The 26,065-nt window shown below is 42.2% G+C and overlaps 1 protein-coding gene across 1 annotated transcript in view; it reads right to left on the bottom strand.

Moving 5' to 3' along the window:
• Positions 1 to 291: 291 nt before the first annotated feature.
• Positions 292 to 26,065, bottom strand: part of PFDN1 (prefoldin subunit 1) — a 29,059-nt gene continuing 3,285 nt past the window's right edge. The window contains exons 2-4 of the mRNA XM_081872924.1: positions 23,317 to 23,483; positions 14,146 to 14,230; positions 292 to 545 (exon numbers count right to left, since the gene is read on the bottom strand). Of these exons, the coding sequence (XP_081729050.1) occupies positions 462 to 545; positions 14,146 to 14,230; positions 23,317 to 23,483 (336 nt within the window). The 3' untranslated portion in view covers positions 292 to 461. The remainder of the gene's footprint in view (positions 546 to 14,145; positions 14,231 to 23,316; positions 23,484 to 26,065) is intronic.

Here is a 26,065-nt window from a genome sequence, read left to right as displayed (position 1 = left end):
CCCACCCCCCGGGGAACCAGAATTAGGTTAATCCCAGATTGACTGGCATAAGCATGGCATTCAGGAGCACAAACAAAACACCAGTTCCTTTCCACAAAGGCCTCATGCTTATTGCTGATGGTGCAGAACACACCAAGGCTGACCAGGCCCTATTCTTGAACTACAGCTCGGTTTTCAACAGAAAAATTTGTGGGAAGTTGAAACTAGAATAATGCAGATGCGGGACAACAGAAGAGGCGTCTGAAAAACGTCCATGTTAACAAAGAACCCAGGACAGGTCGGGCAACCACATTATATAACACAGAAAGGATTTACTGGTACACCAAAATACAGGGCGGGTTTGACATGACATAACTCAAGCTCCTTGTGTCTTCAACAGGTAGTTCTATATTGCAAGGTTTCAAACATGCTTGGCTTCCAAGTGTTCAGGTAAGGGGCAGGCAGCGGTGGGGCTGAAACCCTCAGTGTGCTCTTCTAGCCATCAGCATTTCCCGGATGTTATCTTCAGCTTCCTTCACACTCCGCTCCAGGTACGACTTTCTCTGCTGAAAGGCACAAAAGCAACAGCAAAGAGTTGTATTCCATCAAGTTCCACTCAGAGTAGACCTGAACCTTAGCTACTCAAGTCCATCAACATCAGTGGGCCAACTATCAAACTGAGGCTAGCACTGATTGAACAGCACCCCTAAAAAGAACCATACTGAAAAGGTTAGAGAAATATAGATGTCTTTAAAAGAAGGTTAGACAAAATTGTGGAGGATAAAGGTATTCTCCTTAGACAAGTCGGATACAGTGGTACCTCAGGTTAAGTACTTAATTCGTTCCGGAGGTCCATACTTAACCTGAAACTGTTCTTAACCTGAAGCACCACTTTAGCTAATGGGGCCTCCCGCTGCTGCTGCACTGCCAGAGCACAATTTCTGTTCTCGTCCTGAAGCTAAGTTCTTAACCTGAAGCACTATTTCTAGGTTAGCGGAGTCTGTAACCTGAAGCGTATGTAACCTGAGGTACCACTGTAATGGCTACTAGACACAAGGGCTATTGCTCTGCCTAGAGATGGGGTTTCACCACTTCCTCTTCCTGACAAAGGAAACGAGGGCTGTACTGCTCTGCCCTCATGCCCCCCTTGCTCCAGACAGCAGGGTGCAAGCCTAGCTTTAGGCTCCCCCCCCCCTCCTCTTTGCAGGTACTCATGAGCACCTAACTAATGGCAGATGAGGAACACGTTGTTTTTAAGCCAGGAAAGAGGCAAATGCCAGCACAACCCAAAACAGAGGAATGTTGCTTGCAAAAGTATGTCAGCCATTCCTCTAGGCCACAAACCTCTGATATCTAGTTTTCAATATGAGTTTTACTCAAGACAGAAGAGCAATATAATTTTCAATCCAATGTTTTATTTAATTGAAGACACAGGCTGAACACTTAGTAAATGACCATGTTTCTAAGCTGAATGATTTTCAATACCTTTGTCATGAAATCCTGACTAAAACATCCTTAAAGAGGTATTACAAATGGGTTTTAAAAGGGCCTGGTTGAAACATCCACCAAATATTTCTGCTCTGGGAGCTGGGGACAAGGTAGATGGTTTGCACAGATCTATACGCATCACTGCAAACTTCTGTGCTAGCACAGCCAGCGCTGACTCACAACTGTGGGTGCTCTGATGCAGACTGTGTCATACAGCAGGAGTATTTGGGGCGGGAAAGAGGGGTGACAAGAAAAGAACAGAGCTCAAGCCCCTTTAATTCCTTCTTATTGCTTTCCAAATGAAGTGTTCTTTTATTTAAAAAACAAAACAAACCTGGGAGAAAACCAGAGGAACCCCCAGAACTCTCTTCCACCCTTATTTCTGCCCTGCCAGCAGGAGTGCAACGGGGTGCTGGCTAAGGCAGGTAGGACCACTGCTCACCCCCATCGCAAGCCACAAAACTCAAACCACTAAGAGGACGCAATATCAAAATAAGCAAAAGGCATGCACACATTAAAAAGTCTTCACCTGGTGCTGGAAAGATAAATAAGTTGATGCCAGGCAAACCTCCCTAGGGAAGGCATTTCAAAGATGAGGTGCCACCATGGTGTTTTGCCAACTTTCCTCTCTTGTTTGCCTGCCGTTTCTCTCAAAAAGCCCAAGACCAGAAAGGTATGTTGACTTCCCAGTAAGATAGAAGGCCTGGTGGGAATGGGGTGGGTGGGTGGGTAGACTCATACATGGATGAGAGAAAGCAGTGCACATGTAGAACGATTCCCTTTTCATGGGTGGAACTAGTACACTTGTCCCCACAGTCATTGTTAATAACTTTCCAACAAAAAGTGAAGCCATTTCCCCAGCAGGCACACCATCCAGAAAAGGGCTCATATATGCCAAGGAATGCTGGAGTGGCCACATCATCGTTCCCATCCAGATTCCCCAGGTGGGATTCAACCTATGTCAACCCTAAGGAAGTTAGATTGGCTTCAACCAGAGCCAGGGCCTTTTCAACTCTGGCCCCGGCCTGGTGGAACGCTCTGTCTCATGAGACCAGGGCCCTGCAGGATCTGATTTCTTTCTGCAGGGCCTGTAAGACAGAGTTGTTCCGCCTGGCCTTTGGCTTGGAGACAATTTGATTCCCTCCCTCCCAGTCTTTTTTTCTTTCTTTCTTTCTTTTCTTTTCCTTCTCCTGCGATGAGGCTACATTTTAATATTTTAATGTTCCATTATTTTAATGTTGTATTTTATTTTTGTTTTTAGGTTTGTAATCATTCATCTTGTTTTTATTATTGCTTGTAAGCCGCTCTGAGCCCAGACTTGGCTGGGGAGGGCAGGGTATAATAATTAATAATAATAATAATAATAATAATAATAATGTCAGTTATCTCTCTAGTGGCTCTGAAGGCTTGGGCCAGTTAGGTGCCCCAGCTGCCAGCTTCCTTCGAGAGTCTGGTATGATTACCATCGCCAGTGTTGGATCCCAGGACAAAAATGGGCCATCACCGCAAAGCAGGAAACACTTTCTAGCTTTATACTATTTGTTTCCACCTGACCACATGGCAGCAAGAATAAAAAGTTTACAAACCTGTACCATGCAGGTACAGGGCGGTATACAAAATAATAATAATTAATAATAATAATAATAATAATAATAATAATAACAACAACAACAATAATAATGCAGAAGGCACCAGAAGTGTGGTAGGTGGGAAAGTAGGAAACTTCTTAACTCTCATGAATAAAGCTTTTCAAATGGCAATCATCATCCATGAGAACAAAGAAAAAGAATGATTTTTGAGAAGTAAGTGTACAACATTCTGGCTCAACATACATATCAGAAGGACAGTGGTCTATATTAATGCCACACAGAGAGCCTGCTTGAGAAAGCAAGTTCACCTGGCAACTGCGCATGGGGAACTAATCATTCCAAGTCTGACAAATATTTCTCTCTAATGAATCAACACAGTGGGCTGCTCTTTGTCCTCTGAGAAATCAAATCAATTGCAAAAAGGTAGCAGAATTTCCAGTGTAACCACCATCTTACCATCCAGAATGGATTTCTCAACCTCCAGCACACTGGCGGAAGAAAAAGCCGCTTGCCTGGTTCGGCCACTGCTGACTCTCCCACATTCTCTGCCAAGACCTTAATGGTCTATGGCTGAGTCAGCCCTGCACAACTTATGACCAAACTGAAGATGTCCCAGCCAAGAGCCCCCGATGGGCTCACAACCTGTGCAGGCCCTTAATGGAGCAACCTGCTGCTATCCACCCACCCACCTGGCTTTTGGCTTCCAGCATATCTTCAAAGCAATTTTTCTAGCAAAATCTGTAAATAGCTGCCATTCAAACAGGTATCCAGAAAAGAGATCAAGGCAACAGTCACCCTGCAGGAATTCCACAACCACACAGGAACCCGTGAGTCAGACTCCACAATGACTGACTTATGAAAACTAAGCATACAATTTCCTGATCAGCGTCTGCCTTGCATAGAAGAGAGGTTATACAGCTACTTACTATATGTTGGAATAGGCAGGTGGGTGGCTAACTGAACTCCTGATTCCGGCTCAGGTATAGGATGCAGCATTGAGTTGTTCGTAGGGCTATTGCAAATATGAATCAAATTATTACAATCTTGGCAGTTAAGTGCTACATTGGCTCATGGCCAATCCGTCTGATTGAAGCTTTTGCCGCAATATCTCTGAGGATTAGATGTTAAGACACTGTAAGAAATGTGTTCCATTTATTCCCTAAAACTAACTTCCCAGTTTTCGGCAGCCCATGCTAACAAAGGCTGATGAAAGCTGAAACCTCTGAAGGGCAACATATTGGAGAACGCTGATTTGTGAAGTCTGCTATCCTTACAGAGCTGGCAATCTGAACAGACTGGCCAGTTTCAGTCGCAGGCTCCAAGCAGCAGCAGAATGCTGCTATGTCTGGACCAAAGGGGACAGATAGATCAGCATCCCTGCATCTACAGAGCTAAATGGCAAGGTCAGCTTCCTTTTCTGAAGATGCTCTTCTCAAGCACTGGCATCACATTCTGAAGTGTCAGCCTGTTAGATGCTCCTAATCAGATGCCTTCATTCACGAAGGCTTGGAATCCTTGGGTATGATACAATTGCCTTGAATTAAAACCCCTGATGTCAAGTGTCTTGTGACACAGTCTCAAAAAAATGTCTGGCCTGGAGTTTATGAATCTCTAAAGTTAACACTTCTCATTTTTTACATTCTTTTGACACTGTGTGTGAACACCCTTAGGGAAAGTGATAATCATATCTCGAGACACAGCAGGGCACTCTCGCTTCTCTGGAGAGTACTCCTCTCTCCAGCCCCAAGGGGGGGGGGAGCTCCTGTCCCACAGGGAGGTATCAGACAGGAGCAATGTGAAGTTACTATGGTTCTGGTGAGTTTCTGGAGCTGCCGCCATCACTGGAATGCTTAAAATTGCCCACATAGTTCTCAGCGGAATGGAAAGATGTAACCATCTGAGGTCAATGAAGTCAAATATTTTTAACTATCCTATGATCCGTGAAGTTTATCTTATGTATTTAGAAAATTTACAATCTGTTTTTATATCAAAAGATTTTCAATGCAGAGAACAAGCAAGCAAGCAATGATATAATCACACTCCAAGTGAAAAGTCTTGAAGGCTTTGTTTCTTAAACTAATCTAACTGAACTCAAAGGAAGTAAGTGACCCTGTAAACTCATCTAAGGGCAAACAGAATATGCTGTTACACATCCAGATTTAATATATATACCATTCACAGAACTCCTCTATTTAAGGCCAAAGAATCATACCTATCTTCTGTCACCCATCTATAGCAATAGTCCACATGCCCATTCCTCTCCTTCCAAAGTTACTCAATCCAACATGCCCAGCTTGTTTCATGTACCTCTCTAAAGAAAAGCTGCATCGAGGACAGGGCAAGGTCTCCAAAATTTGAGCACCATCAGTTCAAAATAAATCAGAGATGAATCCAACTAGATTTCCTCATATTCCAGACTCTGGCCAAGTTGTCTGTGTTACAAGGCATATAAATAAGCAACTTAAGATAGACAGATACTATCAAGTTACTCATTTGTCTAGTAATTTCACTGGAGCATTGAAAATCCATTCAAATAAAAACACTGGATGCAACAGAGCACAAACCAAATAAAAATGGAAAACAAATTGTACACTACCGCCAGGAGCAAGGAGGACAAGTCAAGTCCACCTGCTGTTAACAGGTACATACAGTTCACCGGAAGGCCCAACCTCAATGACTGAAAATCACAGGCAACTAATAATACCCTGTTAAAGGTGGACATAGAAACCCACAAAGCATGCTTACATATCTTTTGCAGTGCAGTGAATTGCCAAAGACTGCTGAGGTGCCAGAATCCTTACAAGGTGGACTGTATTTCTCTACCTGCAACACAGGTGGCTGCTGTGCGTGTCTGGCAAGTGAGTACAACATGTAACCTGACCCAGAAGTCTAGCACAGCTTTGAACACCCTCTTGTCATGGACAGTGGAATATAAACAGAAAGAAATCAGATTGTCAACCCCAGTTGGGTGCCAGATAAAGATCAGCAGTGCACTGAGGTCCAGCTCCGAGGGTCTTCTGGCGGTTCCCTCCCTGCGAGAAGTGGGTTACAGGGAACCAGGCAGAAGGCCTTTTCGGTAGTGGCGCCCGCCCTGTGGAATGCCCTCCCACCAGATGTCAAGGAAATAAACAACTATCTGACTTTTAGAAGACATCTGAAGGCAGCCCTGTTTAGGGAAGTTTCTAATGTCTGGGGTTTTATTGCTTTTATTGTTATCATCATCATCATCATCATCATCATCAATTCTGTTGGTAGCCAGAGTGGCTGGGGAAACCCAGCCAGATGGGTAGGGTATAAATAAATTATTATTATTATTATTATTATTATTATTATTATTATTATTACTACTACTACTACTACTATTACTACTACTACACGTGTCACTACTACTGGTTATCTGCCCCCCCCCCTCAGACTACTGCAATGCGTTCCATGTGGGGCTATCTTTGAAGGTGACTCAGAAACTACAAGTAATCCAGAATGCGGCAGCTAGACCGTTGTCTGGGATTGACTGCCGACACCAGGGGTCAGCAAACATTTTCAGCAGGGGGCCAGTCCACTGTCCCTCAAACCTTGTGTGGGGCTGGACTATATTTTGAAAAAAGAAGAACGAATTCCTATGCCCCACAAATAATCCAGAGATGCATTTTAATATAAAAACACACATTCTACTCATGTAAAAACATGCTGATTCTTGGACTATCTGCGGGCTGGATTTAGAAGGTGATTGGGCCGGATCCGGCCCCTGGGCCTCAGTTTGCCTATCCATGGCTGAGACCATATAACACCTGTCCTGAAAGACCTACATTGGCTCCCGGTATGCTTCCGAGCACAATTCAAAGTGTTGGTGTTGACCTTTAAAGCCCTAAACAGCCTCAGCCCAGTATACCTGAAGGAGCATCTCCACCCCCATTGCTCAGCCCAGAAACTGAGGTCCAGCTCCAAGGGCCTTCTGGCAGTTCCCACACTGCAAGAGGCAAAGCTACAGGGAACCAGGCAGAGGACCTTCTTGGCAGTGGCAGGCCTTGGCCTATGGAACACCCTCCCAATCAGATGTCAAGGAGATAAATAACAATGCAACAAGTAACTATGCAACTTTCAGAAGACACCTGAAGGCAGCCCTGTATCAGGAAGTTTTAAATGTTTGATGTTTTTATATGTGTGTTGGAAGCCATCAAGAGTAGCTGGGGAAACCCAGACAGATGGGTGGGGCATAAATAAAACAGCAGCAGCAGCTTTAAAAAAAAATCAGATACAATTCATGAGGGTTCAAGCTGTATAGACAGCTTGTGAAATTTTGTTTATGATCCTTTTTGAATCCTGCTGACTATTCCCAATGTGGCAAATGAAGAAAATTATTGCATCTCTGCGTATCACAAGTTCTGGAAAAATGCCTTTGAGAATTTCAGGCAGACAAGTGACAAGCTGGAATACAGCTGGGTCTCCCAGTGAAATTAATGTAAAAAATGTAATGTAGTGTATAAAAAAAATCAAATTGTCTATAAAATGGGCATGCTTTGCCCATCTGTCTGAAATATGGTAGGACTGGTGCATGGATGGTTGGCAGCAGAACACCAGAAAATACGCCGTTTGATGGAAAACACAAAGTATGCAGGCAGCAGAAGAATGGATGAATGTCTCATCAAAATGGATGGGAAAACCAAAACAAATGAACTAATTCCAAATTACTTATTAAAAGGAAAAGGAAATGAAGCATTAAAATGAAGCAACTAAGCCATTTGCCCCCTCTCACATCTTTATTATCTGGATAATTAAGTCCCACTTGTTCACATGCATAGCCTTATCTTGGTTTTTTGTCTCTTGGTGACACTAGTGAGTGTCTTCTCAACTTTTACAGACTGAGAGGTGTAAACTCAAAGCTGTGTGCTATTAGAAACCATTTCTGACTGCAAAGGAAATCTTTCTTCTGCTGAAGACTCTGCTTTTGCACTGTTTGCTCTAAGTCTTTCTTACATTTTTCACATATCTGAAAGCAAGGTATCAACTATGGGTCAATAAAGAGCCCAACCTTCCTGGCAAACACTTTTATGTGCCCGACAGTTATGTACAATAGACAAGGAAGGGCTTGTCCCATCTGTTAACATTTAGCTGCAAGCGAAGTGAAAGGTGTGTAAAAAGGAGGAGTGTGGGCCAGGCAGGAAGTTGTGACATCACAGCCACATACCTGAACACTAAGGTGTGTTTAGCTAGGATGAGTCAAAGCTTTGTCAGCTCTGTTCTAAGCAATGCCACACACTAGTCTGTTTAAACATGTCCTGCTCCTCCCAGAAGAGGCAAAAAAATCTATTATTCTGGTTTTGCATAGGAAACCAAAGTGAGGAAGGAACAGCAAGGAATGTGTAGGGTGGGTCATCATCCTTGAGATAAATGCAAATGAAATTAATTCTGTGAGTAGAGATTACTCGTGCAATGACTGTCAAAGTATGGCCTAGAGCAATGTTAAAAGACATTGAGGGTGAGATTTATGACTAGCAAGTGAGGCTCTGTAGAAAAATCACAGATGTAACTGTCCCAAGTGGAGACATCAGATGAGTTACTATCTCACTGCTCTGAAGTCAGGCAGCACAACGCATAAGACACCATCTCTAAAACCCACTATACAAGGTGGGTAAAAAGTGGATAATAAATCCTCTATTTACTGGCAATCCTGATCCAATACATGGAGACCAGGTTTAGGTGCAAAGTGATTTCAGCACAAATTCCAAAACCTATGCTCAAGACAGCCTAATCATCAACAAGGACACAGATACTTAGGAGTAGTTCTGCATTTCAAACATGCATTTTCAGTGGAAGGCATTTAGGACAACCCAGAAACATTTTGTTCAAAATGTTTGAATTTTGAAAACCAAGAAGCAGCAATGCAGATTTGGTGGGGCAGGGGAAGGAGGGTGCAAAAGTGCCAAAACACTGATTTATTTAAAGAGCAAAAATCCTTGATGTGGCCTTGGCCTAAACAGCATATATAAAGAAGAGGCACTTTGCCGCTGACACTGACCTGAGGGACATCACTTCTAAAGTGCTCAGAACAGAACAAAGTTGGAAAAGCAGAAGGCAGAAAATCAAGAAATCAGAAAACTCCCATCACTCATTAGGAATGTTATCATGATTGTGCAGCTATGTCAACATTAGACAACCTAGATTAAAATACTGGTGGAAAGAAACAGGGGGAGAGGGGTGTTTTGCTATGGCGGGACTTTGGGAAGAGTCAGTTTTACTTGGCTGTATGGGAGTCGGCTTGTTTTTAAAGCCTTCTCCACTGGAAACTTACAAAAGGATGGAAATCTCACAAAGATAAAATTTATTTTCCAAAAACAGTATGTTGAGACAAAGGTGATTGAGAACAATCTTTTAAATCACTGATTTTGAAAGTAACACACTAAAATGTGTATACATTCTTTTCAATTTAACGTATTCATATACTCAAGAAAACTACAGTAGAAAAGAGTGACAGACCAAAATAAAAACAGGTTCAGAAAGTATTTTAGAGTGATACTGTAGCCTCTGTACATACAAAAGGTGGCTTTAAAAACCATATGCAGGTGAGAGAAACCTGATTGGGCAATGTATTTGTATTCAGAGCAGAGAGTTTCCTGATAACCCACCCTCAGCCCATAGAGCTATTATCATTTTGAAGGTGTATCTAAATTCCGTGGCCCTTGGCAAGCTCTGCCCCATGGCACATGCCCATTCACCTTGCAACCTCTCCTCCAGTAGAGACTGGTGGGGCAGGGCGGCCGGTCACGGCAGTTTCCAAAAGGAAGAGGTGAGGCAGCAGGGAGGTGTTGGCACCAACCTCTCCATCGCCTCACCTTCCCTCCTGTCAGTAGCCTGCCATGACCCCAGCACTGGGAAGCCAGCTAAGCAGCACACCTGGGCATTCTGCTAAAACCCTCCCACACTACTCCCCTTTGCAGCTGGAGCCAAGCAATCTGTCCCTGCTCCAGCAGCTGTGCATTCATTGCTTCCCACCACTATGGAGAAAATTATCTGTCAGAATACTGGGACAGCATGGTATCACAGGCTCACCCATGTCCTGCACAGCTTCTGTTAATTTGCAACTTCAGCAGGTCTGGTGGACTGATTAGAATAGCCCTCACTGATCAAACAGTTTCCTTAAAACATTTTGAATGGGTGAGGGGGTTGTTGAAGAGACGACAGGATCTTCTACTTGCCAAGCAGTAAAATATTAGTCATCACGGTAAGAGGGAGAAGGTAAAAAAAATATGAAGATATCAAGCAGAATTGTGGAGAGTTCCCTGCTACTTGAAGCCTTTTGCCAAAACTAGATGCCTTTCTAAAATGAATGATTAAGTTTAAGCAGTATATCTAAATTTAACAACTGATTAATGAGATGAAACTCTGCACTTATTTGTTAAGGAAGAACCCACTTTAGATCACAAGCTCTCTAAAACCTACCAAGAGATGGCCCCCATAGGCTGGGACAGTATATCCCATTTATCAAGAATGCCAAACAGGCCTTCTCTCTCCCACTGCCCAGCCTCCCCCTTCATATGGTAAATATAAATACAGCAAGTCGCAGTAGTAGAGAAATCCACCTTATAGCAGCCTCCCCCTTATTTGTTATTTTTAGCTACTTCGTCTGACAACGCCCAACAACCAAGCAGGCTGAGAATAGTAAGGGGGAGAGAAGGATTATCAAGTACTAACAGTGAAAACACACAGCCATAATCACTTCCTCCACTAAGGAGAAATGGGTGTTTTCCATGTCTTGACAGCATCAGAAAACTTGCTTTTTCTCAAATGCCACACTGAAACACTAAGCACTATCATGTACCACAATGAAATCAAATTATTCTTTCCTGAAATAGTTTCTCCTAGCATTTTTAAGCAAAAAAAGTGGGCTGTTATCATTTTATAGGATGCTTCCAAAATAGATCTCTCCCCACCTCCCCTCATGCACACTTACTGTACTGGCCCAAATATAAACCACACCTTGTTTTCCAAATTCCAACCATGAAAAGTTAAAGTGCGGCTTAAATTCACAACCTTACAAAAACTGGCTTTTACAATATCGCTGCTGAAACAGATATACGGTAAAACGGAACAGGTGTGAGTGCCTGCGGAATGTGAAGGGAGTGGCTTATATTCGGGCCAATATGGACAATATTCAATATTGTCAAGGCTGTGGGAGAGGCCCACATCATCAGCAGGAAAAATGCTTCCCACAACTGCAAGCAGTTCTGAGGAAAGGGCCATAGGTCAGCCATATTCGTATATGGTGAAGGTTCCAGGCTTCGTCTCAGTGGCAAAATACCTCAGGCAGTGGGACCTTGAAAGATGTCTGACCCAAGATCTCAGACAGCTGCTGCCAGTTGAAGTGCACAATATTGGACAAGATGTATTAATTCTGTAGTGCCAAGCCAACTATGACTTAGTGTGAACATGCAAGCATGCTGGTGCAATTAGTAAATTGTGGCAGCTTTGTTTCTTCCACACTTCTGCTGCCACCATGCTATGGAAGCTAAGCCTTTGTTTGGTTTAGCATTACAGCCCAACTCAAGCTCATGGTTTGTCTCCCCCAAGCAAATCACAAGTCATAAGTCAAGAATAAGCCTTGGTTGCAGCTCACTGTTTGTTTGATGTGAGACAAACCACAAGTCTGAGTTCAGACATAACACTGAACCAGACCATTGCTTTATTCCTGGTGGCACAGTCTCAGCTGGGAGAGAGAAAGCAACCACTGTTTTCTTACTGTGCATCAGCACACTTGTTTGTTCGTGCTAAGCCATAATCTTTGTCTTCTACGTGAACAACTACAAGTCCAATGCCTCTATGGTTCTTTGCAGAAAGTTTTAATAGGAGGATAAATATCACAACAACATGCTTCCAGATGTGTATGAAATATATAGTCGGATAACACTGTCTTGGAGTCTGCATGCAGACACCTCCCCAAACCTCTGTACTGCTACTAGAAGGCAGCCATGCCAATTGGAGATGCAGCTCCAAACTGCAGCAGCAGGAAGTCTTTGAAAAATCTCAAAAATGTGAGCAGGAGAACTTCCCAGTTGCTCAGGTTTCCCTACAACAGCAAAAGAGGTGGCTGTTATAGGGGGCAAAAAAGTGAATGTGTGCAATACAAAAGCTGTTAGGGCATGCCACAATATAGCACAATATATTTCTTCCAAGACATGCTTGGTGGTCTAGCTCAAAAATATAGCCCATATATTAACCAATGAGGAGCACTATTCAGAAAAAGAGAAAAACATGGTTTTTGGACACTCGATTAATATACAATTTACACTCCAAAGCAAATTGTGAAGTACCACCCCTTAACCAGCCTTCCCCAACCTTGCTGGGCTGAAGAGAGCTATAGTCCAAAATATCCAGAGGGCACCAGGTTGGGGAAGGCTGCTCTCAACACTTGTGTTAGATGAGTGAGGTCATCTTCTCACCATCAAAAAAACTGGATGAAACAAAACCCCTTCTCAATTATGCAATTTTCAAAACATACAGCTTCTTAAAATCTTAAAGGCACTACTTGCCCCTCATTTTATCACATTAGGTCTCTTCACCACAGTACTTTAGCTGTGAAAACATGGCAAACACACTTTTCACATCTGGTTCTGAAACTGTTGCAAATTCATCAGCCCATGAATGATGTGGGAGGTTCTGTCACACAGCCAAGGAGGATCAAGACAGAAGACTGTGCCTCTAGTTATGAGGCTTCATCAACCCAGACCGAAATATAGGGCAACTGTAATAATGGTAGAGTTGGAGAGTATGCAATGAAGCTAACTAGCAAAAGTGGTACGAACGAAATCTAGCTGCCACCTCCCTGAACTATTCACTCCTAAAATCCACTCTGCTTCTGGCAAAATTTAACCTTGTCGCAGCACAGATACTTCATATGGTTCAAAGCACAGATGAATAAGGCAGCTCTGTTGCCTCAAGGTTATCAAGGCTGCAACTGAAGAAGAGGTCCAACAATTTCGTTTAGCTCAGCAAGCTCTCTGGAAGTTCAAAAAGTCAAGTACCATTTCCTACCACAAACAGAAGCTTAGCAGAAGCCACAATGTATTGAAGGCTCATTATACAAAACTAACTATAAAACCAGCCCAAAAAAGAGGAAACTTTGTTCAGAATGCTGACCCTGAACCCCAATGCCAACTGTTCTAGCAATGAGGCTGTGGCCATCATCATGGAGAAATGACAGCTGTTATTTCCAAATGCATTTTTGAAAGAGGAACAAATATAGCTCTAATATGTCTGCCATTTTTCCTCTAGGGCATCTGACCTGCACTGGCCGCCAAGGCTGTCCTTAGCTGCCGAGTCAAGCAGACTTTGTCTTCATTTGATGAGACCTGACATTCAGCCCCAAATGTTATTAAAATGTTAGCTTGCTTCATATCATTAACACAGTTGTTCCTGAACGTATCTATTCCCTCCTTTCCATTAAAATAGCTAAAAATAGATGTTCAAAGACTAGGAAATTGCCAGAAGCTCTCTCTCACTACAAGTCCTTTTTTTAAATACTGAACACCAAGAATATATTTGCCATGCCAATATTTTTGCCAAGGAAATGTTAAGGTGAACAACTCACTGATTCGGGTATGACTGAAAGCCCTGAAGCTGAAACAATCCTACAACAAGTTATCAAAAGGGTGTTTGGCATGTCTGCCTTTTCATATTCTTTTCTGCAGTGGATGAGATCTCTGCCCATTTCAGTACCTGCTCCTAGACTGCTGCAGCTTGAGGATATCCAGGCACTACAAATTTGCCCACTGAGAGTGAGATGCTGGTGATCTCCATGTGACCAATTAGGGGGTTAATAAATGAAAACCACAAGCCTCTTGTTCCTCAAATACAATTGTGAGCAATAACTTATTACACACATTAACATGGTTCACATTATCAGTTCACAAGCGATGAAGAAACAGCACTGTGCAGTTAACCTCTAGCATCACTTCCGTTGAGACAATAAGGGAGCAATCCTTATTGGCATAAAGCAAGCAGGTGTAAGTTAAGTCTGCGTTGGGACAAAAGGCAGTATAAAACAGAAAATAAAAAATGCAATAAATAGCTGCCGTTTTACCAACCCCAAACTTACCTCTAATTCCTTAATTTTCTCTTCCGCTATTTTTTGTTTGTCTAAGAGTTGGCTATGAATTACTCCTTTGGACTGAAGGATAAACCTACAAAGTGTGAAAGAAAGAGAAAAGAATATGGCAGTATATTCAGCATTCATAATTTGGTGCTGTAAATAACCAAATAAAATCTTAATGAAAAGGACACTGAATTCTACATTGACAGGCTTGTCTTCCATTCAAAGCATAAAGTCAGCTTGTCTCATGAACCTCTACTGGAAAAGGCTTCTGGATATTCTCTACAGCAGGACTGCCAGATGTTGCTGAACTACGTTTTCCATAATCCCTGATGATCATCCAGTCCTCCCTTGCCATTTGTAACACCATGAAAAACAACCGCTCCCTATTTTTCCCTCCAAGATTTTCCTCATAATTAAAGGCATTATGCAAGCCTCACCATGGGTACCCAACAGTCTACACCCTTCAGGCTTGATGCTGGCGATAGTAACCTCCCAAGATTTGCCTCTCTTCTTCTTTCCTTGGGGATAGACCTTGGGGATAGCATAGAATCATAAAATCACAGGATTGTATCGTTAGAAGGGACCCAAGGGTCATTTAGCCAAACCTTCTGCAATGCAGGAATCTCAACCAAAGGATCAATGACAGAAAGTCCACAACCCCCCAATATTCAACTGAATCATTTTTGGCTCTCTAGTACTGGTGCTGTTGCATATTTTGGTGGTTTATGACACTTTACTTTTATTGCAGGTTGTCTTATTGTGATGTCTGCTTTCCATATTTTAATGCTTTTATTTTAACACCATTTTACCAAGAGCTGCCAAGAACAGTGGGCTGAGATCCACCGCATTCACACAGTTGAAACTAGAGACACCACCACCCCTATTTGTGCTGGGGCTGAATTCTTTGCCTCCATGCGTGTCAGTGGAACATGCATAAGCCCACCCATCCCCAATCCACCTTCTTCCGGGTCCAAAATTACCTGCACATCAGCAGTCATGCATCAATTAGTTATGTAATAAACTGATTAGGACAAGATTGTCCTAGGAACCTTGTTGTACAACACCCTAGAAATGTGATATGACCTGCCAGAAAGGAGAACTTTTGCTCAGTTTACTACTGATACACAGACACTGAAAAGTTGAGCAGACAGGTGCATACCTGCCTCTACTGTTGCCACCTTTTCCCACTGATCTTGCTCCTTTACCTTTACAGCAGTGGGGCATGCAGAAATTTGCCAGTTGAAGCTTTCACCAGCATGAAGGCACAGTGATGAGGGGAGGATATCACCTGTTAAACTTCTTGTAAAAGGCATAGGGGCAGGCAGGTTTTTTCCAGGAGATACCTGTTCTGAAGGTATGGAACGTAATTTGCCTTACATCTAATATTTCCATTAACTTGCCAGGGGGCAAGGCTGATCTAGAGCTCCAACATATTATATTACTTAAGTAAACAGAAATAACCATACAGCTTCCAAATGGGACTTCTTGCATTGCCAGACACTTAACTAGAGGGTAGATTTATACCATTGTTCAATGTCTTAAAAAATATTGTGGAGCACCTCTATGAAAGTGCTTGAAATAACATGGCATTGACAAAGGAAGAAAGGGTTTGGCTCTGAAACACTACCAGGGCAGAATTAGGGGGAAGGCAAACCTTATGAATATCCATTTATAAAGGGGTTCAATTTACACTTTACAGAACATGTAAAAAAATATTTGAAAATTCAAGACTAAAGCTGCATTATAACAAGATGCATCCCAGCATCAAAACAGAATTAATGCATCAAAACTTCCACTTCCTTTCTACCTTCGTTTCCAGTATCCTTTCATGCAACAAACACCAAACTAAAGCATAGTTTAGCCTTCGTAGGCTTGTTGCCTCTGCCAGGGCTTGTGCTGGCACACATCTTCTAACTGTGGCTACGTGAGCAACAAAGGCCTGTAGGATCATACAGCCCCTTCCCTTGCAGCACTTTGCCTCTAGCCCCTTTCTTTTCTCATGTGAATCCCACATCGCCTGCCTCCCATTTTTACATTTATTTATTTATTTATTTATGTAATGTGTTAATTCATTAAATGTGTTAATTTATTTAGCATTTAAAAGTATTTAGTATGAAATCAATCCATAATACTCTTACATTTACATTTGTTTCTAATAATATGTATAGTTCAACATTTTCTTGTATCTTGGTAACACCAGCGCATGATAAAAACACTAAACCTTTCAATAAAAATATGACTGAAGAGGAATAGGTCTCACATGATGTCCACCTAGTTCAGTATGGTCTATACTGGTGGGCAGCAGATCTCCATGATTGTTACCTGGAGATGGTGGCAATTGGACCTGGGACCTTCTGCATACAAGGCAGATCCTCCGCCATTAAGCTACAGCCCTTTCCCACTGGGGTGTCTATCTTCCTTCACCCTAACTATCTCCCAAACCCTTAACGTTCAATAATCTAATGCAGGCATAGGCAAACTCGGCCCTCCAGATGTTTTGGGACTACAATTCCCATCATCCCTGCCCACTGGTCCTGTTAGCTAGGGATGATAAGAGATGTAGTCCCAAAACATCTGGAGGGCCGAGTTTGCCTATGCCTGATCTAATGGCATACTCCGTTTATTTTCAATGATGACAAACCATTATGCAGATAGCTGTTAAAAGATACCATTTCTCTATCATCCAATACAACTAAATCTTTACCATAACCAAATAATGTAACTAATCGGTATGCCAGTATTTCACCTCCAGTTACAGTTTCACTTTCTTTTAATATAGCTGCCCCAAAGGTTCTTTTAGGAGAGGACAAAATATGATACATATCAATATTAATTGTCTTAAAACTCCATATTATATTATTTGCTCCCCTTTGATGCAATTATACATTTAATATTTTTTAATAAAAGATTCCTTTCAAATTTATATTAATAGCTTGTTAAACAAATTGCCATAACCATTTCCTTATGTCTAGTGATACCTCATGTCTCAAATCTTTTTTCCATTTTATTTACAGGTGTTTGCTGAAATATTTTTTATCAATGAGCATTCTGTATAACTTGCTCAATAGTTTTTGTGTATGAACATTCAACAATAAACTTTCAAACTGTTATTCTCAGCAACGGCCATACTTCATCGCTAAACTACAGGCGATTTTTCTTAACTGCAAATATTTGGGGGAGATGCAGGATCGTTGCATTTCACAACTGATTGCATAATATTTAAAAATCATCTCATTTTTAACAAGGGTTAAATATTAGATGGATACTAATAACAGGAATAACACTAAAAAGCACTTCTCCTTAAACAAGATTGGAAACTTCTGGTGGTTCCAGGCCCTTGTGGTGGCAACAATTGTCCATGTTGTGATGAGGGAAGAAACCCCAACAGGGCAGCATCACTAGGAGCTCTCCAAGGTCCTGTTCCGGATGCTGAGCTTGTAAGCTTTGCAATTACCCCTAAGGTGGCAAATACAGTCCAATGTCTCTGTGCAGGCAGAACTTAAATCACCAGCATATATCCTCGCAGTTAGTTGATTTCAAGGTTGCCAATCTTTCATCCAACGCAAGGCAGCCCACTAACAGGGCCTCCACTGTTAATCATAAGGCCTGTCAGTTGATAACAGAAGTGACCTTTGTTCTTCTGTTTGATTCTGAATCAGAGGCACGAGTGTGAGATGTGAGAGACCTGGCTTGGAAGCAATACAGTGGGCCAACCACTTACACAATGGTTCAGTTCCAGGGGTCCATGCACAAAGGCAAAATCCTGTAAAGCCACAAACCTCTGCAACCACCCCCTGCCCTGAACAACCATCCTTACCTTTCTGGGGCAGACTTTGCCCTCAGCCTTGCTTACTGGGCTCTGGGAAGGTAACACAAGGACCCTGGCATGCTTCCAGAGACCTGAAGCAACCTTCCCAGAGCCCAGTAAGTGCTTAAATGGGTTTTCCCCATTTATTTATTTATATAGCAGTCATGTGCCTAAGGTCATGATTGCAGAAGTAGATTACATTTGAGTTGTGGGCTCACTGTGCATATGAAAAGGATCTAAGTGTTTTAACTGACCATAAGTTGAATGAGTCAGCAGAACTATGTGGCTGCTTGATTAGCTAATGCAATCCAATGTGATTGAAAGAACTGGGTATGTTTAGCCCAGAGAAGAACATGATGGTCTTAAAATATCTAAAGGGCTTTCTCACAGAAGATGGAGCAGGCATGTTCTTCACTGTTTCAGTGGCAGGACTAGAACCAGTAGGTGGAAGTTGCAAGAAAGAAGGTTTTAATTTAACCCTAACCCTAACCCTCACACTAAGAGATAATCAACAATGAACCAGACTGCATCAGGAAGTGGTGGGCTTTCCTTCATTGGCTGTATTGAAGTAGAGACTGAAAAGCCATTTGTCAGGAATGCTGTGGGTGCATCCTTCCTCGCTTTAGAAAAAGAATCCTGCATTGAGAAGGCATTGGAATAATGACCTCCAAGGTTCCTTCTGTCACTATGATTCTATAACAAGCCCCAAACAACCCCTCTGCAGCACTACAAATCCAACTCAATGGTGTAACGTTGGAAAAGTGTCAGTCACTTCTCCTATCTGGGCAGTTATCTTTCCACAATAGCTGACACAGATGCTGAAATCCAGCATCGCCTGAACTCTGGGAGTGCAGCTTTCTCTCGGTTGAAGTGTAGAGTGTTTGACGACCAGGACATTCGCAGGGAAACCAAAATGCTTGTTTACAAAGCTATTGTGCTACCAACTTTACTGTATGCTTGTGAAACATGGAGAACAGCCTTTACCAAAGGTGTCATGGACTTTGAAGATGTCAAACTCAGGACGACAGGGAGAAACGTGCTAAGAGAAAGGCACGTTTGGCAAACCCTCACCATGATCAACTCCTGCCCAGAAACCTATGCCCCCACTGTGGAAGGACATGTGAATCCAGAATTGGCCTCCACAGTCACTTACAAACACACTGTTAAGACTGTGTTCATGGAAGACAATCTTATTCACCTACGAGTGATTGCCAAAGAAGAAGTCTATAAGACAACAATGGAAAATATAGATGGCAAGCTACACCTGAAGTCAATCTCTCCTAAGTCACTTCTTATGTACCAACAAGACTGTTCCCCTTGATGGCTATATCTTGATAGCCAATCTGACCTACATTACTCTATATGTGCAGCTGATCCCCCCTCTGCCACCAGAATGATGCGAAGATGCGAACCCCCCTCCATAGACCCCATATACTCTATAACCAACACAGGATATCTAGTGTTTTTGCATGAGTTGAACAAATAAGAAAGGTTTATTATACAGAACAATGTTGGTAAAACCAATGATTTGTCAGGAGATAAAAGTTCTTTCAGAAAACAGTTAACTTATTAATGATTATATGAAAATGGATGTTACAAGCTTCACAAAGGGTAGTAAACACACAGCTTCTTTTAAACTTCAGTTGCTTGTTTTCAGTTATTACTCTTCAGTTTGGTGTTACAGGTTTCTAGACTAGTTGGTAAATGCTTAGCTTATTTCAAGTTATTTCACTTCAGTTTCTTAACGTAGTTGTTGCATGGGTGTTACAGCTTAATACTTTGGTTCTTAAACAAGGTGGTACTTTCTGTCAGTTTTCCAACCTTTTATCAATCACAGTTTGAAATACTTCTAGCAGTATAACAGACACAGGGGATCACCACACCCCTCTTAACTGGCTTGGGATTCTTCTCTATCTAGAAGATCTCTCTCCTCCTGTGTGACCCAAGTAGTCTGTATCCTCCTCACAGCTTCTACTTCTCCTGGCTCCAACTCAGCCCTCCAGTTAACTCCTGTCTGAATACTCTCCCAAGACACTAAACCAGGGCTATGCAACCTAAGGCCCGGGGGCCAGATGCAGCCCAATCGCCTTCTTAATCCGGCCCACGGACGGTCCGGGTATCAGCGTGTTTTTACATGAGTAGAATGTGACATTTTATTTAAAATGCATCTCTGGGTTATTTGTGGGGCCTGCCTGGTGCTTTTACATGAGTAGAATGTGTCCTTTTATTTAAAATGTATCTCTGGGTTATTTGTGGGGCATAGGAATTTGTTCATTTCCCCCCCCCCCCCAAAAAAAAAATATAGTCTGGCCCACCACATGGTCTGAGGGACAGTGGACCGGCCCATGGCTGAAAAAGGTTGCTGACCCCTGCACTAAACACTAAACAACCTAAGCTCAGAGACTCCTTTCTCTAGCTGTAGATATTTCCCTCCGAGTGGATGTTAAACACACAGACCAGAACCAACTCCCTCCTGCACTCTCTTAAAGAATCTCTGAATCCTCTCTCAGAAACCAAGCCTTTTAATTCCCCCTCAAAGTGCCGTCACCCCTCCCGCTAGCTGTCTTGGTAACCAATCAGGGAGAGGCCCCAGCACTCTGGTGGAATTCTGAGGCTATGAGAATTAGACTCTCTAATTAGACTTAGAGAGTCTAAGAATTAATTAGAATTAGACTCTGGCCTGACTCAGCCGTCCATCACAATATGCATGGTGGTGATTCATCTAAAACCATCTTCTTCACAATATGCACCAATCTTTCCCAAACTGTTGCTCTTCGGATGTTTTAGGCTACATCCCTGCCCACTGCCCACTGAGCTGCAACACAAAACATCTGGAGAGCACAAGATTGGGGAAGGCTTGAATCCTAGATTAAGTAAACTTGAGAAAGTTCACAGTAATAAAATTTCTTACTCCTGCCTCTACTGCAACTACAACCCACCATCAAGATCTCTTTGTAAAGTCACAGGTGGTTCCTGGACAATGTGGGGTGGAATGCAGGCAGAGGGAAAGATCAGCCTAAATTGGGTGGACCTCCATCTATTTGTTGTCAATTCCTCACTCCCTCAGAAGTGTCCAATCCCACATTGTTCAGAAGGATCCACTAACCCTACAGAGAGAATTTTTGAGGGTTAAATGTGGCTGCAGAGAAACAGGCAAAGACAGGAAACTTCCCTTCTGTGAATTTTTAAAAATTCAAGCCAATATCTATATAAAATAATGCATCCAAAATACAGGTTTTTAGGCATGCAGCCCTAAAAAGTATTGACAAGAACAACACTATTTATACAAAGAAAGCTAGCAGTGCATGGTGGGGAATGATGAATTGGTGCATACTATAAGCAACTAGTATCCATTGCTCAGAAGATAGTGCAGGCTTCTGGCATCTTGCCAGTACATTTTAATTCTGTGAGTTCATATTCTTTTGAAAGACTTGTTATGTAGCCTGATACACTCATCCACACCAATGTCTAGTTCTGCTGCTTAAGCTATTTGTGAACTGACGTCAACATTTTACTTTGAGAAGTATGATGAAAGTTCAAAATGCACAGTGGTCCTGTCTGAATCTTTGCAGATGTTTCCCTTTACACCATCTGAGCACACAGATAATTAAAAGAACTTGTCGGAATACTTATATTCCACACATTGTAAAGCTCATGGAATTTCTTATCTTGAGACGTTAAAACTGAAATAAAAAGCTTTTTCACTGGATGGAACTGTTCAGTTATGGGGAGTCAGTCCTATAATCTGTTGTGCACAGGGCAGACTGTAAGACCTGCAGCTAGAATTCCAGTCATGGAACAAGGTTTACACAGGTGCCACTTAAGCTCAGCCTCATTATCTGCACTGCTGCAAAATTAGTCATTGGGTTGCTGTACTAGTGCTCCACGGACACAAAAATGTTGCCACAGGGTAAGTGGGAAAGAGAGCAATGATCACCCCAAAATTCAGGAACACCACCCAGGAAAATTAAACTTGGCACATTTCTAGTTCACTGAAAGGTAGCAAATTGGGGTAGAGAATCCGAAACCCTCTATAAGACATAAAACAATTTCCCCACATTCTGAAACTCTATCAACTTCATTTTCACCAGACTTCACATCGGGAATTCTCTCCTTTTCCAGTACTGCTGTTTATCGATTTGCAATAAGATTTTTAACTCTCCAAATCTGAGCATACTTACCATCAAATATATCAAAAAGGGACTCCAAAGGGATAACAGAAGCAGTTTTTAGAAACCAAAACAACCCACTTTTCACCCCAAATGAGAGAAGCAAAATTCCAAGTAATTCTATAATCATCCATTTAAGAGCCTAGCAAAATTCTTTCTATCACCAATTAAGTTACAATACTCACCCCTAATTTCCACTAGACTATATCCAACTAACTCCAATTAGTAGACCCACTGAAATAAATTTATTTAAATTGAAATAAATTGTTTATTGATAAATTGAAATAAATTGTTTAAATTGAAATAAATTGTTTATTGATTTCAATGAGTCTACTCTGAGTACGACTTAGCTGGCTAGAACCCATTCTTATCTATCAGCCAGCTTGCTCTTGCACCTCCCTCCCCACATCCTTACCATTCCCACTACCACCAGTTCCCACTCTGCTGGGTTCAATGAACTACAGGCTCTCTCCAGGAATAGCACTGCACATAAAGCCAGTCTTATCATTATGGCAGGAAAATCGGGCACTAAGGTTCCAATTTGCAACTACACATCACATGGCTATTAGTCTGTTTTCAATGAAGATTTTATGAGATCATTACATAAACAATACATTTATAAAGTTTAGAAATAGAGATTATTTAAGATTTCCCCTCATCAACATATCTGAAGTTTCCTAACATTCAATTTTCAAGACTGTACTTCAGAGTGTGGCATAAGCACTTCCAATATACAAATGTTTAGCATATTTTTAATGCTGTGAAGAATTAATTCAGAATCTTCAGAACCTATGAAGACAAATCAAAGTTCTCTCTATTCATATCTCATATTTCAGCCACAGAACACTACATGTTAGTGAGAGTCCTTGCACATCAGAAGCCTACGGCTGAAACTATATCATGTTTACCCTGGCAAGTATATTTTGGCAGATATAACCAGAGAGTCACACCAGTAAATGTTTCCACTCAGTTCTGATTTAAGTTTACCTGAGGCCTAAAATGTTTTCATTCAGTTTGGATTTAGTCTAATCAGGGTTAGGTAAACAGTGGCATTCCCCAACCTGGTTCAGCTGTGAAAATATGGCAAAACAGATTTTCAGAAGTGGTTGGAGCAGTATTAAAAGTACCCAAAAGGTTTTCAGGGAGTTACTAGTAGCCAAGTCCTTCTGAAAGGGAACCAGTGAGACATTTACTTACATTCTTCCTACACCTTCATACATTCGGGTTTCATCAGCCAAAGTCATAATCTCTGTATCAGTAAGATGTGCGTGCTTTTTCGTCCTGTTCAGTTGCTCTATTTGCAGATCTGCCAGTTTCACTTTTTGCTGGGTATCAATGACCTTGGCTTGAAGTTCTGTAAAAGCCTGATATGGAAAGCAACAGCATAAATGCAGCTAGAGTTAGTAAAACTATCAATGACTGACTTCACACAGAGTTTCAGTGTAGTTGTAAAGTATACATGCAGTAAACCCAGCATGGATTTCTCAAAAACAGATCATGCTAGACAAATCTCATTTCTTTTTTGACAAAGTTACAAGCTTGGTGGATTAGGGGAATGCTATGGATGTAGTGTATCTCACTTTCAGTAAGGCTTTTGACAAAGTACCCCATTATTGCAAAAAAGCTAGTAAAATGTGGGCTGGGTGAGGTAACTGTTAGGTGGATTTGCAGCTGTTTGACCAAACCCAAAAAGTGCTCATTATTGATTCCTCACCATTGGGGGGGTGACAACTGGGGTGCAGCAGGGTTCTATGTCAGGCCAGTTGTTGTTCACCATCTTTATAAACGACTTGAAAAAAGGAATTGAGGGGATGCTTAACAAATCTGCAGATAAAATCAAACTGGGAGGGATAGCTAATGCTGCAGAAGACAGAATCAGGAATCAAGATAACCCTAACAGATTGGAGACCAAGGAGAATGCGGCAGCTAGACTGGTGACTGGGAATGGCCTCCAAGACCATATAGCACTGGTACTGAAAAACTTACATTGGCTCCCAGTACGTTTCCGAGCACAATTCAAAGTGTTGGTGCTGCTGTTTAAAGCCCTAAACAGCCTCGGCCCAGAAGGAGCATCTCCACCCCCATCATTCTGCCTGGACACTGAGGTCCAGCGCCAAGGGTCTTCTGACAGTTCCCTCATTGCAAGAGGTGAGGTTACAGGGAACCAGGAAGATGGCCTTTTGAGTAGTTGCAACCTCTCTGTGGAACGCTCTCCCATCAGATGTCAAGGAAATAAACAACTATCCAATTTTTAGAAGACATCTGAAGGCAGCCCTGTTTAGGGAAGTTTTTAATATTTGATGTTTTATTGTGCTTTTAATATTCTGTTGGGAGCAGCCCAGAGTGCCTGGGGAAACCTAGCCTGATGGGCAGGAGAATAAATAAATTGTTGTTGTTGTTGTTGTTGTTGCTGTTGTTACCAAGATGATCAAGAGTCTGTAAACCAAGCCTTATGAGGACAGGTTGAGGGAGTTGGGTATGTTCAGCCTGAATAAGAGACTAAGAGGAGATATATTAGCCATCATCAAATATCTCAAGGGCTGTCACATGGAAGATGGAGCAAGCTTGTTTTCTCCTGCTCTGGAGGGTAGGACCTGAACTAATGGCTTCAAGTTACAAGAACGGAGATTCTAACTAAGCATCAGGAAAAACTTTCTGAAAGTAACAGCTGTTAGACAGGGCAACAGACTCCTTTGGGAGGTGGTGGACTCTCCTTCATTGGAGGTTTTAAGCAGCGGTTGGATGGTCTTCTGTCATGGATGCTTTAGTTGGGATATCTGCATTTCAGGGGGTTGGACTAGATGACCCTTGGGGTCTTTTCCAACTTTAAGATCAAAGATTCTATGAACCTTTTACTAAGAAGCTGTGTCTACTATCTCCTCAGTTCACCTCCCCTGACCAGATTCAGCCAACTATTGAATGGATAGGGAATTTATCCCTGGCTGCAAGGACTGTCAAGAAAAGGAAGCAAAAGCTTCCAGTAGAGGAGAGGAACCATAAGCAACAATAATAATCGCAATTTAAAAATAACAGTAATAATAATACCCCGCCTATCTTGCTGGGTTGCCCCACTTGTTCCCATCTCTTGAAGATGACTAGGAGCTCAGGAGTGGGAGCATGCATGTGCAATAGGGAGTTGCTCTGGTCCCTTCTACTGTCCTATCGATTACCGCTACAGGGAATGCAGTTCTCAACAGAAAAGGGTTCCCCACCCCTACAGCCCTTCCAATTTCACCTGCTGCCACCACTGATTTTTTCCTGCCAACAAAAATACTTACGTGATCTTATGTGATCTTCCCCAGCCATCTACACCTTTCCACACCTCCCTCTGTCTGCATTTTTGAATAACTTTCCTCTATGGCTTAACAACATTTATCATCAATATGGTGTGCTCTATAGTCTGCCTTGTGACAGCAGATACCAGAGCTGCTTCAAAGCATCTGTTCTGGCAGCTATGCTCAGAGGACCAACCACAGAGTGCACCACATAGTGTCTACTTGACACTCTATCTGGCATGCTATGGTCTGGCATCACAGGTCAAAGTCAGTGGCAAGTACATGCTGTAGAATCACACAGAAAAAGTCTTGGAAAGCATGTATGGGGGGGCTGAGAAAAGAAATCAAGAATAAGTGACAGAATGAGCAATTGGGGCAATGCAGTGAAGTTTTAAAAACCAGGCATATATAAAGATGGGTGACAACAGAGTGAGATAAAGCAAATGTAAGACAGAATGTATGGATGAAGCACATGCTTGTGTGTCTGAGAAAGAAAGGGTGGATAAATTGATTGGTCGATGAACGGGAGAAGCTGGGGAGCAGAGAACAGGCAACCACTTTTGGCTTTGGCCCTGCCCATTCCCAGCTCCAGCTCCTTCCAATTCAGGTGTCCAGCTCTGAACCATTTTCCCTTGAGGGAATGTGTCCAACTTCAAAAAAGGGTGCCCACT

Source organism: Podarcis erhardii (genome assembly GCF_964252035.2).
Source record: "Podarcis erhardii genome assembly, chromosome: 8".
Lineage (NCBI taxonomy): Eukaryota > Metazoa > Chordata > Lepidosauria > Squamata > Lacertidae > Podarcis > Podarcis erhardii.
Note: the sequence above shows the minus strand (reverse complement) of the source record. Positions and strands in the feature narration are given on the sequence as shown.